Here is a 14,690-nt window from a genome sequence, read left to right as displayed (position 1 = left end):
CATCACCGTCTCCTTTAGCCTAATCGGCATAACCGTGGGACGTAAAACTCAAAGATTTCATTTCATTTCATTTGAATTTGAAGGTTTATAGTTCCACTACAATAGGACCGATCGTAGTTGAGTCAAGACATCACTGAGGAACTAGAATGTGATCTATCCAATTGTCCATGTTTAAGAGTGCTCCAGTACTTGCACATCAGTTTTTAGAGAGGTAGGTGCTAAGTGATGAAATACTCCCAAACATCCTCCCTAAAATGATTGTGCAAGTACCGGAGGTTCTGAAAGATGGATATTTGAACAGTTCACATACTAATTCCTTAGTGATGTCTTGGCATGACTACGATGGGTCCCATAGTAACGAAACTATGGACCTTTAAAGTACATGTTTTCACGTTTTTGACACTCTATAACTAAGAAGCTATACACTTCCGACCACACGTTCATATGAACTTTTCTTATTTTGATGTAAGAAATCTAGTCTGAAAATATTGTGACAATTTTTTGTAAAACCTTGTGTATGTATTAGAGTCTCATGTAATTGAATTTTATGGGGCCCGGTTAAAGAAAATTTGATTAAGCCGGATTAAAGTTTTATATATATATATATATATATATATATATATATATATATATATATATATATATATATATATATATATATATATATATATATATATATATATATATATATATATATATACAGTACTGAATATTTGATTTATTTTCAACGTGAAAAGACGTTGTTGACTACATATGCTGCCTTCAAAACTGAACATTATAGCACTGGGCAGTGATGAACTACAGCCACAGGACTAAAACAATGAAGTTACATTTGATTTTTTTTAAAAAAAAAGTTTTGATATTTCTTTGGTAAATGCTTTTTTTTTTCGATTTGGTTAACACGGAAATTCGGTTAAACGAAACCTTATGCCACAACGAACTAAGTGTAGAAACAATTCCCGTGAAAACCATTTCCCAATGGCGACAAGTGTCAATTTGTCGTTGTTTCCTTAAAGGCTAATTTAATTTCCCACTAAATGAAAATCACTCGGGTTTCAGACAGCTAAATTAACAATATTAAAAAGAAATCCACTTATTATTTGTAATTAAGCCTGTTTAATTCTATAATGCTTCCTTACAACCTGAATATTAGGACACATATCTTTCGGTATTTAACGTTACGCTATTCCCAGTTCGATTCCTACTGAGGATTGTTTATTTTTGGTATTAGTATGTTACTTAAATTACAAAGAGCACTAAGTATGAGTCAAGAAAACCACATGCAATCTCATTGGAAGTGATGCGCCGTCCGTGTATCATCTATTTGAACGTGTGATTCTAGCCTGTGATTAGTTGTAGTGTCTCGCAAAACCTTTTAGAACTCTTGCCTAGTATCGATTCACGTACCACGATTATGGCAGATAGACTAAAGGAGACGATGATCATAATCATAAATAAAGTGGTGGAATGAAGAAAATGGGAGGAAACGTGAGAACACTGAGAAAACCTACTCACACGGATTTTGTCCACGACAAAGCTCACTTGGTGCGAGTTGGAATCGAACCAGGGGCTCTACACACCAGAGTTGATCGCTCTACCACTGAGCCAAAACGCTCCAATCAATATTGAAACCGGAAGTTGTAGTGGATTCCTATCACTTCCGGTCTCAGTAAAGGGTTAAGTATTGAAACACTTGTAAAGTGTGTTTTTGGGACGCTTAATTGATTGCAGACAAGCGCTTATCTCTATCAACGTTAAAACCACATTGGATTTGGTTTATTTCTACCACATCCGATACATGGATAACTTCCAATAACGAATTCCATTCCTAACCTTTGACTCTGTACACCCTGGGCAAAATTGATGGTGATCCATCCAGTAGTTCTTGAGATTTCTATTTTCACGGACGAACGGGCGGACAGAATAGATAGATAAACAAAGCTTCTTATTAATGAAACCAACAAACCACATGTCTTCTTCTTCTTCTTCTTCTAAGCCGTTCTCCCAGATCGCTGTCCTCCACTTGTTTCTATCTTGTGTCATGTGAGTGCATAAGTAACAGTGGACTTTGATGAGTGGGTGGGGTCAATCTGACTGTTCAGAAGATGATTCATGTGTCTGTCGATAAAACTTTTTCTTTTAAGAATTCTTAAAAGAGTCGCGTGTGTTTGCGATCAAATTCACACTTGCAGTGTTACTCAGTTCCTTTATTTTATAGTTTTTTTCCTTGTTGATATATTCATATCCAGAAGTAAGTAACTGATTCTTTTCTTTTTTCAGTTTTTTTTTAATTGAATTGCACAATTGCTTTGATAATGTAATTGATAGAGTAATTTTTGTCTTCTTCTCCTGATAAGGGAAAATATTCCAATTTTTGCTAAATTGAAGTTTTGTAGCTTATATGTACACATTCAGAACACGCACCCGTTGCATCTTTAATAACATTAAGATAATGTGTGTGTATCTGTGCGTCAGTCTCTCATCCAGTGTTGCCAGATTGGGCTTCAAGTAGCGAATTGGGCAATTTTTCTTGTGCTCTACCTACCAAAACCTCAAATTGGATCACATGTCATTTTTTGGGCTACTTTGAATTATCTGCAGGTTATAACTCTTAAGAATATGCTTTCTTTAATTTTTATATATGAAATCACAATGAACGACAGTTTTACTAAAACTAACATGTATGATACTAGTTTCTATTATTGTTTTAGTACTTTTAATCTCCAGATGTGATAACACTAGACGTTTGTTAAGTTTGCCCTGTCCCTGTTTCACTGATTATGTTGCTGTCTCAGTTAATACGTGGGGCTAATAGTTATGCGGAGCTGTGTACCTAGGTAAACATGAACATCGCAAATTTAGTTGTGTTACTATATTGTTCATGTTAACATAATACATAAGTGTAGTTACAATAAATATTCGAAAAATCATGGCTCCTAGATAAAGAATTTAGAGAATGAATTGAAGATTTGAATAGTAACAGTGAAGAAACATATTGTAAACGTTGTGAACTGTATTTCAGAGCCTACAAAACTGACTTAAGCAAACATGTCTCCTTGAAAATCAGAAAAGTGTCCCATTTTATACTATCACCGCCTGTCCAATTCGTTTGCACTGCAGCTGACGTAGTACGGAGTTAATCCTAACACACCACCGCCAGCAATTCGAAACTTGATCGCCGCCTGAGCATTGCCAACCCAGTCATTTGACATTTTTTATCTTTGGACTACAAATGGTTCAAATCCACTACTTTAGGAGCACAATCGCGCTAACTTTTAATCTTCATATCTGGCAACACTGTGTGTAATCAGCTTTTCGCAGAGAAAGGAGTCACGTAGAGTACACTTCAAATTTTGTACACAAATAGAACTTCACAGATCTAATCGTCTAGAACCCCCCCTTTTTTTTTCGATTTTCTAGTCGGGGGATTTCCAGGAGAGAGTGAAAATGTATCCACATTTTTGGTTTTCTAAGAACGCCTGGACTGTACGCAACCAGTATTACGTTTTAGTGTTACAGGGTTACATAACATCCGGGTAATTGCATGGTTGTGGAAAATATTCTTCTTTCTGCATTTAGCCAGGTTTTGAATTAAGACTCGGCAAAACAGTGGCTCAGTGGTAGAGCGTCTGCCTCTGGTGCATGCAGTCCCTGGTTCGATCCCTGCCCAAGTAAGTTTATGAGTTAAGTTAATTTTGAGTTTAAGAGGATGGATAACATCGTGTTCATTGGTTTTCTCGGGGAACTCCCGTTTTCTTCCACATTCTCATTCCGCCAATTCTTCCATCATCATTCAGTTGCTTCTATCATTCTTCTCCCTTAGTCTAAAGGCCATAATCTTGAGATGTTAAACTTAAAAAAGAAGTGGAATAGATTAAAAAATAATAAAATTCTTAATTTTTGTACGTTTTTTATTTTTCTTGTTCTTTTTCTTCTTATTTCTTTTTTTGGAACCAGGCCGAGTAATCGAGAGTTATTGTGTATTATATATTTTAATCAGTAATTTAGTAATACAAGTACACGAATGAAAAACGAGGAACTTTTTATCGATGGCTAATATTCTTACTCCCCAATCATAGCACCTGAAATGATGTGTTTCTCCCATTAGTGAAGTTTTATACTCTGCAAATAAAAAAATTTTCATTATATATATATGCGTGCTTGAAGTCTGTATAAACGAATATAAGTAATATATTAACTAAAATTTGACTAAGTAAATGAATAAATGTGAGCTTTATTTTTTATTATGTGTCCCATTTCTTTAGAAAAAAAAGCAATGTTTTAAGTTTTAATAATTTTAGAATTATTATTTATTAGGTATCATTAGAAAAATGTATACGTGTATAGATAACACTAATAAATAATTTACACGCAGCAAAAGCGTCTTCTTGTAAGCTCATGAAGAAGTTTTATTCTATTTCTGGACTCATTATTTGCTTGTGCAGACATATGGTAGATAGGGCGTAAAAGGTGAAGATTTATATAAGGAAAATACACTACAAGTTGGAAAATAAGCAACGTATAGTCAAGAATGGTTCACAACCTGTAGTTCCGAAACCGTCGACAATCGTAAATGGTCATATAATCTTTTTTGCTTAGAATTACTCATAGTACCATTTCCCGAAGTATTGCCACTCTTCCTTCCGGGACACGTACAGTATATATATGAACTATTATATAGTTTCCTGTGTATCCAAACGGTTAACATACGTGGTTCTCAGTAGAGGTACCCCAGACAAGAGCTTTCTTGTCTGGAAAATGTGTTGCCAGAGTGATGTCTCGTTTCGAAAATGTCTCATGGCCAACCTCATGGCAAAAAAAAAAAAAAAAAAAAAAAAAAAAATGGTGTTAACCCACCATTGTAGTTCAATTTATGGATGACCACTTTTTCCGAAAAATACTACATCGAAAAATGAATTTTTCGAAACGGAAAACGAAAAACGAAAATTTTTCGAAAAATTTTGGAAGAACCAAAAACGAAAATTTTCGGAAAAATTCTTCGAAAACGAAATACGAATTTTTTTTTCAAAAATGGAAACGGAATTTTTTCGAAAAATGAAAAATCGAAAAATGAATTTTCCCAAAATCGGAAAACAAGATTTCGGAAAATGTCATCCCTGATTGAATTGGGATGAAGAGAGAAGCCAAAATAATTATGTTAGCAGCCAATGTGCTAGCTACATATCAGTAAACAAAAACCTGTATAGCCGACCCATTTGGTGTAAAATAACTGAGTAAGTTTAGAAATTTTGTTTATCAATTAATGATTGTGTAATATAGTTTTTATGTTGTTTCTTTTTTTAAAATTTGATAACGAATAATAAATTAATAATTTTGTGTTCTTGTTTTTCAGCACCATCTGGCCGAGATGAGGAGGTGAGACGGGGGCGCCCGCGTCGCGACGAGGCCCGCCGTCACACGCTATCAGGCGACCAAGCCAGTTCCCTCACTCGGAGCATGGACTTAGAGGTCAGTTCATATTTCTTTTTCATTCTTTCGTTTTTTTTTTCAATATTTGAATGTTTAATGAGTTCTATGATTTCAGATTTATCTAATGATTAAAAACAACATAATATTAAAAAAAAAATAGGAATAGATTTGGTCCGATTCCATAATGTATGTTAATGGTATTGGTGATATGGCAATCAGAGCAACTAAGAAAATCACAGATTATTATGACTGGATATTCGAGGCAGTAATTTTGTTGTAGCTAACTTATTTAAGTTCCACAAATTTGTTATTTAGTTTTTCCGAGTATATCTTCATGTAGAAGAACATGTCTTCACAAATTGTCTGAAATAGGAATTTCCCCGACAGTTGTGAGAAATCCCAAGGCTGTAATTTCTTTATTGCAACTTTTCACCAATTGCACGGGAATTAACGCCTATACTAAAAGACAGTGTTTATGTCGTTTGGAGGTGGTGTTCCGAATATGCTTTAAGTGCTGTTAGCAAATGAGAGGGCTACGATTATGCCATTTCTTCTATCTTGTTAAAACAGAATGAGATATATCTGTCACTTGTTTACCTACTCGTGGTGTAGTGTATCTGCTTAGCCACAACCCTTTACCACACAGCAACGTTGCGTCAGTTTTCAGTTCATTCGCTTAGTCCACACGTCATCGAGTGTGGCCCATGCTTTAGTTTTCTGCATAGATGTCAATGACTATGATGTCTCATTTACTTCACGCAACCATTAATTCGGCCCGAAAGCGGCATTCTCATGGGGTAGGCATTAGCTTAATGGATTTCATTTTAACGTTTCTTTTCAAATCCGACGCTGTATGAGACAATACCTACAATTAAAGTGTGCGAACCGAAACACTCAGGCCTGTATCCAGGAGGGGTTAGGGTGGGCCGCCCCCCTAAAATTTTCACGGTATGCTTGTAAATGAACTATAATATGGTGATGTCTATAATACAGTTGGGTCAGCCCTCCTAACTCCTACCGTCCCCCCCTACATTTTTGGGCTGGCTACCGGCCTGGAAACACTACTCGGGCTTTGCATCCGAAACAAATGCTTCCATCAGTGGCTGATCCATGGGGGGCGATCTTCCCCCCAAAAGAGGGAACTTTCTTATTTTTTATATATATAAATAAAAACCATCCCAGAGTTTGTAGGCCTTAAAAGTAGCTCTAAGTAGCAGTATAACAACCCACCGCTCCCCCCCCTAGAAGTCGGTCCTGGATTCGCCCCTGGCTTCCATTAGGAATCGAACTCGAGATCTTGGGGAGAAAAAGTACACACGTTAGCCACTCGGCCATGAGAACTTAACACGCAGTTCCTACTGCACGTGAAACCAAAAAGACTGGGGCATTTATATACCGAAATTTTTGAGGGGAGGGTTTTCGGAAGAAGGTTGCAGAGACAAAAAATAAGCATTGAGATACTTACAACTGCATATACCAATTCGAAAAGGAATGCTTTTGAGATATAGCTACTAGGAACATTAGTTTATATGAAGTTTGTCAGTTAATATGAAGATACGAGTATAAGTGAGTAGTTTCTAACTGGCCGATGCACTGTATAGCACCAGCATGCTTTTACACTTGGATCAGTGACGCAGAGAAACAGTAAGGGTCAACAATGTAGAGGCGATACGAGAAGAAATTGTAGAGAAGTGTTGCCAGTAGACCATTGCTATCGATATTCGTCCGTTCTCCATTGCTTTTGCCAATGTCAGATTGTTCAGTGTCCTCCTGATAACTGCATGTCTGCTTTAGTAAAGATGAAAGAGCAATCTATGGGAGAATCGAAATTGGAAATAATTTATTTCCAATTTCGATTCTCCCATAATAAATAACCGAATTTGGTGGTTAATAATTCGGCCTATGTTTAGCAGATGGGGTCCAGCTCTTTTCTCTAAAAAATGTTACAATTTTGGTAATTTCTGTTCACATTCGGTTAGTTTAGGGTAAGTTAGGTTAGTTTAGGTAAGTTTAGGTTAGGTTAGTTTATGTTATATTAGTCCAGCATAATTTTCCAAAAAATGATAGAAGCTTATTTCTACTAATATTAGGTTAGTTTAGGTCAGTTCATGTTAGCTTAGGTTAGTTTTGGTTAGGTTAGGTTAGATTTGGTTACGTTATGTTATGTCTAAGTATTTGCATCATTCATTTCTCCTGTAAATTTTGTTTTTTACGTGCTTCTGGACCCCTTCTGCTAAACATACTCCAATAATTCTTTTAGTTATCTCTGAAAACATTCCATTATCGAAGTAATTGAAATCTTAACTTTTTGGGGTTAAGTGTCGAAGAGTAGATCCAGAAATATGAATACAGGAAAGAAATGGTGAATTAGTTATTTTTCGCGAAATTCTGTTGGGGGAGAAACTGGCTGGAACAAAATGTTTTCAAAAGTGGCACATACTGTTACAGTACTTTGAAAAGATGAAATAGCATGTGCGAACAAACTGATAGTTTGATTCAGCAAGATTATAAGTCAATTTCAAATGTATGAAGTAAAATTATAGATTCTACTGTATGTTTATGGTAGGTAGTTTGTGAAATACTTGAGTTGATAAACTATATTTCTAGATGGGGTACAGATTAAGAATAAATTGATCAAACTACGTTATTGTGCGTTTTGGCTGTGGAAGGTTTCTTGGGCGAAGCAAGATTAGTCACTTAATGTGCGTAATTAGATTTCAACAAATTCACACACACTAAATAAATGTAATATGTTATTTTTAAATGTTAGACGTTGTGTCTTGGTACTAGTAAGCGGAGACATGCTGACTTCTATATTAGGACGTAACGAGACAATTAGTTCCTCGTATTAAGGTGGCATTGCTATGTTATATTTCAATTTGTAGTGCTATAACAATATATTTTGTGACAGTGGTGCCAACCTGGCAGCAATAACCCAGTCTCCGAAGGCAGAAATTCCCACTTTGCTCTTTAATTTCTCACGCACTGACAAAATTTTCAAAATTTATAAAATATTAAAATTAATATTACTGTACAGGGTTTTCATAAAGTCTGGACGGATTTAATTTGCTTATAATTTTCATAAAAATGCCCATAATGAAATCAAATAAAGTGCAAACGGTAGCGGAAGGATTAAATTTTTACCTGTAATCTGCACCAGCTCAGTTTATTCACCGCCACACCTCCAACTAGGCGCCATTCCCAATCCATCGGTTAGGGAATTTCTCGTCAAGGAACTGTTTGACCTTCATTGCATAGTGAGGGGGTGCCCCGTCCTGTTGGAACACGATGTCGTTCTGGATTCCACGTGCCTCCAGTTCCGGAATGAGGTATTTCTGCAACATATCCAAGTACGAATCTCCATTCACGGTCTCCTCTTCAAAAAAGAACGGTCCAAACAGATGATCATAGGACACAGCGCACCAAACGTTCACTTTAGGGCTATCTCTCTCAGAGTTGCCGCTTATCTAACAGTGTTGCCAACTAAAAATTTAATCCTTCCGCTACCGTTTGCACTTTATTTGATTTCATTATGAGCATTTCTTTTGAAAATTATAAGCAAATTAAATCCGTCCAGACTTTATGAAAACCCTGTATGTCACTTACTTTCTTCAATATTTGGGTGAATTACTCGTCAATTCCGATCTTCTAAACTCCTAATAAGTATTTTCTTTAACTAAACGAGATGATTTCAATAGTTGATGAAAAGGTGTACATCTTGTTATCACAATTTAGTATTTCCATCACACTTTTATGCCACAATCTTCTTCTGAGTGTAATGAAACAAGACATACTTCATTTTCCAGTTATTTCGTGTGGGACGTTTTAGAAATTGGTTATTTGTCGTTTGGGAATTGACTTTCCTCCGTTCATAGTTTTTTTTTTTAAAAAAGTATCCAGAGTATAATTTACGTTTCTTGGTGCTTGTTTTTTTTAGATTCATGAGTTCTTGCATAAATCACTTTCACACTAACACCCACTTTCCAACAACAAAATTTGACAATTAGCATGATTTCACGTTTATTTAAGCGTCATTAGCCTACATCCTGCTCTTAAAAAAAATTGTTGGTGTTGATAAAATAAACATTAACAAATCCCTTATATATGGCCAATTTTCATGAAAATTCCCTTTATCCCTATTCGAAAAATTGTCAAAAAATCCCACAAAATGGAATTTTCCCATAGGTTGGTGCCACTGTGTAAGGAACAGGGCTTTTTTACGTTTTTTGGAGAGGCACTGATTATTGAAATTGAACAGACAGAGTGTAGTAATGCCTTAAAAATAAAGAAATGGAGAAACAGTTATACATTTAATTCTGAACATCCCTCAAGGTGATCCAATATATGACTGAGCCACTATTCCTTCTTTATTGTAAGTTTGAGTACATGACCTCTGGTGAGGTGTTCCTTGGTTCGATTTCAGGCCACATGAGTTCATGTTCATGGTATCTTCCTTTTCCTCCCACTTTCTCATTCCACTAGTTCTTTCATAATCCATCTCATTTGGCGTACAGGGCATAAGCGTGGGATGTTATACCTTATATAGTATTTCATTTAACCACAGTTCGGATCAGCATACTCTGTTAAAAGGAATTGAAGTTCTCTCAACTTCTTACAGATCTCTGCAACAGAACTTAATATTTTTTTCTCTGCTATTTGTAGGTACTCTCTCGCTGCCTGCATGTACCTTGTGTGACTAATTTGTCTGCATATGTGGAAATTTAAAATAGGAAGTGACGTTACGAATAAAATTAACAGTGATTCAGTGTAGAAAATGGTGAACGGAAAACCAAGGAACGTTGCCAGGGTATTTATACGGCTTCAAGCATTTGAAAGCAATGAAGGGAGAGGGGGGAAGGGGAACGTGAGTGAGTGACATTTACTCCGAAATCGAACGAGTGCAATTCCAAGTGTAGCCAGTTAATGAGATTAGTAGATCACTAAGCGAGACAATGGAAGTCAATAACAGTAATGGATCTACTACAGCGTATCCTATTAATTTTTTAATGCGGTTCGAAGTTCTCTGTCTCTGTTGTTCTTTTTATCGTGGGCTGGAAGAGATCTTCAATAGCGCAGTATGAATTTTGATCGATTTCTAGCGCTTTGCTGCATAATGGCAAGAAGCTGGATTCAAATCCGATGAATGCCTATCCTAATCGAGATTTTTCCACGCTTTTCCCTCGGTCCCACTAGGTGAATGTTCGGATTATGCCTGGATTAAGGGAGGAGCTTAGGGGGGCTTTAGCCCCGGGCCTCCAGGTGGACGGGGGCCTCCACTCTGATTAGGGATGCACGCGAGACGAGACGAGACGAGAAATGGAAAAGTCTCGTCTCGTCTCGCGTCTCGCATAAAATTTTGAGTCTCATCTCGCGTCTCGTGCGAGACTTTCTCGCATGGTCTCGCAGTCTCGCATATATTCTGGGTCAAAATTTTGCAATGTGTTATTCTTTGGCTGTTAATGAATGATGATGAGATATTCTGTCCGAAGGCAGGTGTTTGACCTAAAAGTCCCTTAGCAAGGTGAATCCATGCCATGGTGGTTTGCCATTGCTTTCCGGATGAATGTTCATAACATCCTAAGGAGACGGAACCTAGAGTTCAACATGGTACTCGAACTTGTGTTACTTCCGCTCCAAATTAAAAGAAAAGTTGTGCTGGAATTTGGTTGCTGGACCATTAATTTTCGTCAAATTAATAGCATAATTTACAGCAAAACCAGCATAAATTGTTACTGGAACCAACATTGTTTTCCAGCTTAGAGGTCTCCAGCAATATTTGGCTTTTCCAAAATATCGTCGCCACTATCAACATTTACACGTTTTGGTCGTTTCCTTGAACGGTGGTTTTCCATTATAAAGATGTTTTTATACCACCAAAAGCACTCGTAGACAAAAAAAGAACTCCTCACAACACAATACGACCCAATTCTTTCGGTTCGTTCGCGCTTGTAGCAATGTTGCATTATCGCATTTTATCAACTTTTGCTTTTAACTTATATAGTGTGCCCAGATCTAGAAAATAAAATTACTGACAGATATAGGACCATTCCTACCGTCTCCTACCAAACTTATAGGGCCATCCTACCAAACCAGTGTTTGAATTAAACTTCTGAACTAGAAGGGGATGTTTTTGATAAATATATAGAAAGAAAATACTTATTCCATGTAAAAATATCATGTTATTTCTACGAGCCGGGCCGGGCATAAACTTTGACGAGAGGGGATTTCCCCGCCATCCCCCAACATTAATCGCTAGTAGTAATGTGAAAAAGACAGAAACAACAGAAATATCACATTTCGCAGCACTAGGGAGTCTTATTCGCTTTCCAGACCAAAAACAGAAGTTCATGTATTCGTGCACGCCCGCGTGTATGTGTTTGTGTCGCCAAATAAAGTCCTAAATCGATGTTTTAATAAATTTCCAATTTAGAAAGGTTTTCTTTTTTACTGATGTTTAAAAACTAAAGAAGGCTTTAATTCTGAAAATCAACCTTGAATAATAATAAATCTCATAAAATGTCTATTGCCCCAATCACTTTTTTGTTCCTGGAGGCATTAACGATCAACTTAGAAAACTCAATAAATGTAAAATCACTAAATATACAATTAAATGTAGATATAATTCATAAATGTTGTGAGACTGCGAGAAGTGTCGCGAGACTTCTCGTGCGAGACTTAACCGAGTCGCCTCTAGCGTCTCGTCTCGCATGGTTTAGTCTCGTCTCTCGTCTCGCATGAAATTTTCACTCTCGTCTCGTGTCTCGTCTCGCAAATGCGAGACGAGACGCGAGACGAGACGAGACTTCTCGCGTCTCGGTGCACCTTTAACTCTGATCAAAATCTCAGCTGGTAGTCTAAAAAGAATCATACAAGATACAGTCATCATCATAAGATAAAGCATACCAAAATTATGGGGCATAATATCCCTTAACGTTCCTACTGTACTTTCACAGAAATGTATAGGCCTATTAGGCGAAGTCAGCAGGGGACACACATATTTTCTAGTCCCAGGCCTCCAGATGGGTTAATCCGGTCCTGGCTGGGATGGTACTGCAACGTGTCCCGCTCATTTAGACATTTCGATCTTACTATTGATATTATATTCGGTGGCTATACTCTTCTGTATTTTGCAGTTTTCTCTGTCCGTTCCTTTGCTCCTTCCTTTTTTGCTTTAAATAGGGTTTCTCAAAGCTTTGCAGCCTTTTCTGGCTAGCGCTCTCACTTTTGATGCACGAGGTCCCAGGTTCCATTTTCGGTGGGAGAGCCTTAAAATTTAAATGCTTTACAATGGTTCGGATTCAACCTTAAACTGTAGGTGTATGCGTTGAAACGGGACGCTGTGGTGTTGAAACGGGACGCTACACTGCAACCAATCAAAGCCTTGCTTCCAACAATCCTCAGCCTATTCTCTCCTGGAGGGACACCGTAGTGTAGTGGTTACAGCGTTTGAATCACATCCGCGTGGTCCTGGGTTCGATTCCCGGCTGGTGCTTCTCGACCCATCGTCGTGAGGCAAACTGGGGAGTCACTAGGTCTAGAAAGCTCCTGCAGCGCGCTTATCACGTGTTCGTCCCTAGGTTGAACGTAGTTCGGACGGTCAATAACAGATGGCGTTGGAGTGGATCAAGCGCATAAGAGCTGTCATGCCAGTGGTTAGTTATTCTTTCTTGGAATAAGTCCTAAAGATAAAACAAGTAAACTATAACTGCTGTTGCAACTATCGTAAACGATAACGGAACTTTTGGTTGGTAGATGCAAACCGCTGACTGAATAAGATAGCTTATCCATGGATCAGCGGAAAGTTGATAATTAATACTACTACTACTAGTACTACTACTACTACTACTAATAATAATAATAATAATGTACGAGCTAGAAACAAATCTAAATACTTAATCGTTAACAGCAGACAACTGGCTTTCGTTGAATCAATGTCGTAACTTGGATAAAAAAGAAAGAGTAAATTTAAAAGCAACTTTTTTTTATACATCATATTAAACAAAAATTATTTAACTCTATATCCTTATCAACTGCAATAAACAAGTTATAGTATTATAGCATTTGATACAAATATATTAAGTACTACATTATGTAAGAGCAAATTAGTATATTTTGACATATTCCAGAGAACTAAACACACTTCGAAAATTCGGGGAGAGGGGGGGCAAGTGCCTACCGCTACGGGTGGCTATGTTTGCAGATGATGTATAGATAATAAAATTGAGCCATCTTTTACAGCAAAGTTTGCGTAGGCTTATAGGCTTGTAGTTAGAAAAGCTTTGAGCAAACCAAGAAAAAAATGGGATGATAAGATGTACGGGATACGTATCAACAATCCTTATTGCATTGGTTTTGCATGCAAGAAGATACAAGAGCAATTTTTATTTATTTTTTTTTTCCTGTTGCCATAAATATTCCTTTTTCTTAACTCCACCAGTACAATGTGTATGCTCCATAGTGAAAAACTACAGTGTTAGGCTCTCCTGGAATTAAACCATCCTTACATATTATATTATTCATAGAATGTATTTTAGGAGTCAAGTGCCGTTTACATGTGTAATTAGTTCCTTTTTACATTTATCCAAAAATTATAGCAGATATTTTCGATACATTTTCAGAGAAAATGAGACCTTTAACTCTAGTTATAAACACAGAAATACAGTGGTCGTTTAGTTTCAAGTGTGCAATAAATCTGTTAGTTGGACGGTCTGTTAATCAACTTAAAAAGAAATTGAGGCGCAGTCTTTTGTCTTTTGGCTTCGAGTCAAATGGAACACGCACCATTTCCATGCGGCTTGATCTTGTGCTACAGCATATGTGTGCGTGTAATTGTTCAGTACAACGTAGGTATATGACTGGCTGAAATAACCCAAGGAGCAAGTTTATCATTGACAAGAAGTAAGGGCAAATTAGAGCCTGTAACGTATTACATTCACACACACATACATACACACAAACACACAGAACAAGTAGCAGTATCGCATGTACAGTTGGTTTGTTGAGTTGAGTTGATTTTGAGTTTAACGTCCCGTTCAGCAGCGAGGCTATATGAGACGTGGACCTACTGATTAACGTGGAATCCGAACCACATGAGCTCCCTCCGGGAATCGAACTACAGTTGGTTTGTATGGCGTGATATTTTCTCAATATTGAAAACGGAAGTGGTAGTAGTTTTTACCACTTCCGGTTTTAGTATAGAAAAATAGAGTGGAAATTGAATATATTCCTAAGACGCTGAACTGATTGCAGAAAACCGCTTC

The 14,690-nt window shown here is 37.0% G+C and overlaps 1 protein-coding gene across 25 annotated transcripts in view; it reads left to right on the top strand.

Moving 5' to 3' along the window:
* LOC145668871 (coiled-coil domain-containing protein AGAP005037-like) overlaps positions 1–14,690 on the top strand; it is a 1,021,830-nt gene that overhangs the window by 608,992 nt on the left and 398,148 nt on the right. For 16 of the 25 annotated variants that reach the window (XM_081737120.1, XM_081737109.1, XM_081737119.1 and 13 more), the window contains exons 1-2: positions 2,088–2,251; positions 5,354–5,469. In XM_081737120.1, coding sequence (XP_081593246.1) covers positions 2,113–2,251; positions 5,354–5,469 — 255 coding nt within the window. In that variant the 5' untranslated portion in view covers positions 2,088–2,112. Of the gene's footprint in view, positions 1–2,087; positions 2,252–5,353; positions 5,470–14,690 lie in introns of those variants that run through there. The other 9 variants (XM_081737111.1, XM_081737106.1, XM_081737121.1 and 6 more) reach the window with 1 other exon arrangement.

This window comes from Thermobia domestica, chromosome 13 (genome assembly GCF_964235325.1).
Source record: "Thermobia domestica chromosome 13, izTheDome1.hap1.1, whole genome shotgun sequence".
NCBI lineage: Eukaryota > Metazoa > Arthropoda > Insecta > Zygentoma > Lepismatidae > Thermobia > Thermobia domestica.
Note: the sequence above shows the minus strand (reverse complement) of the source record. Positions and strands in the feature narration are given on the sequence as shown.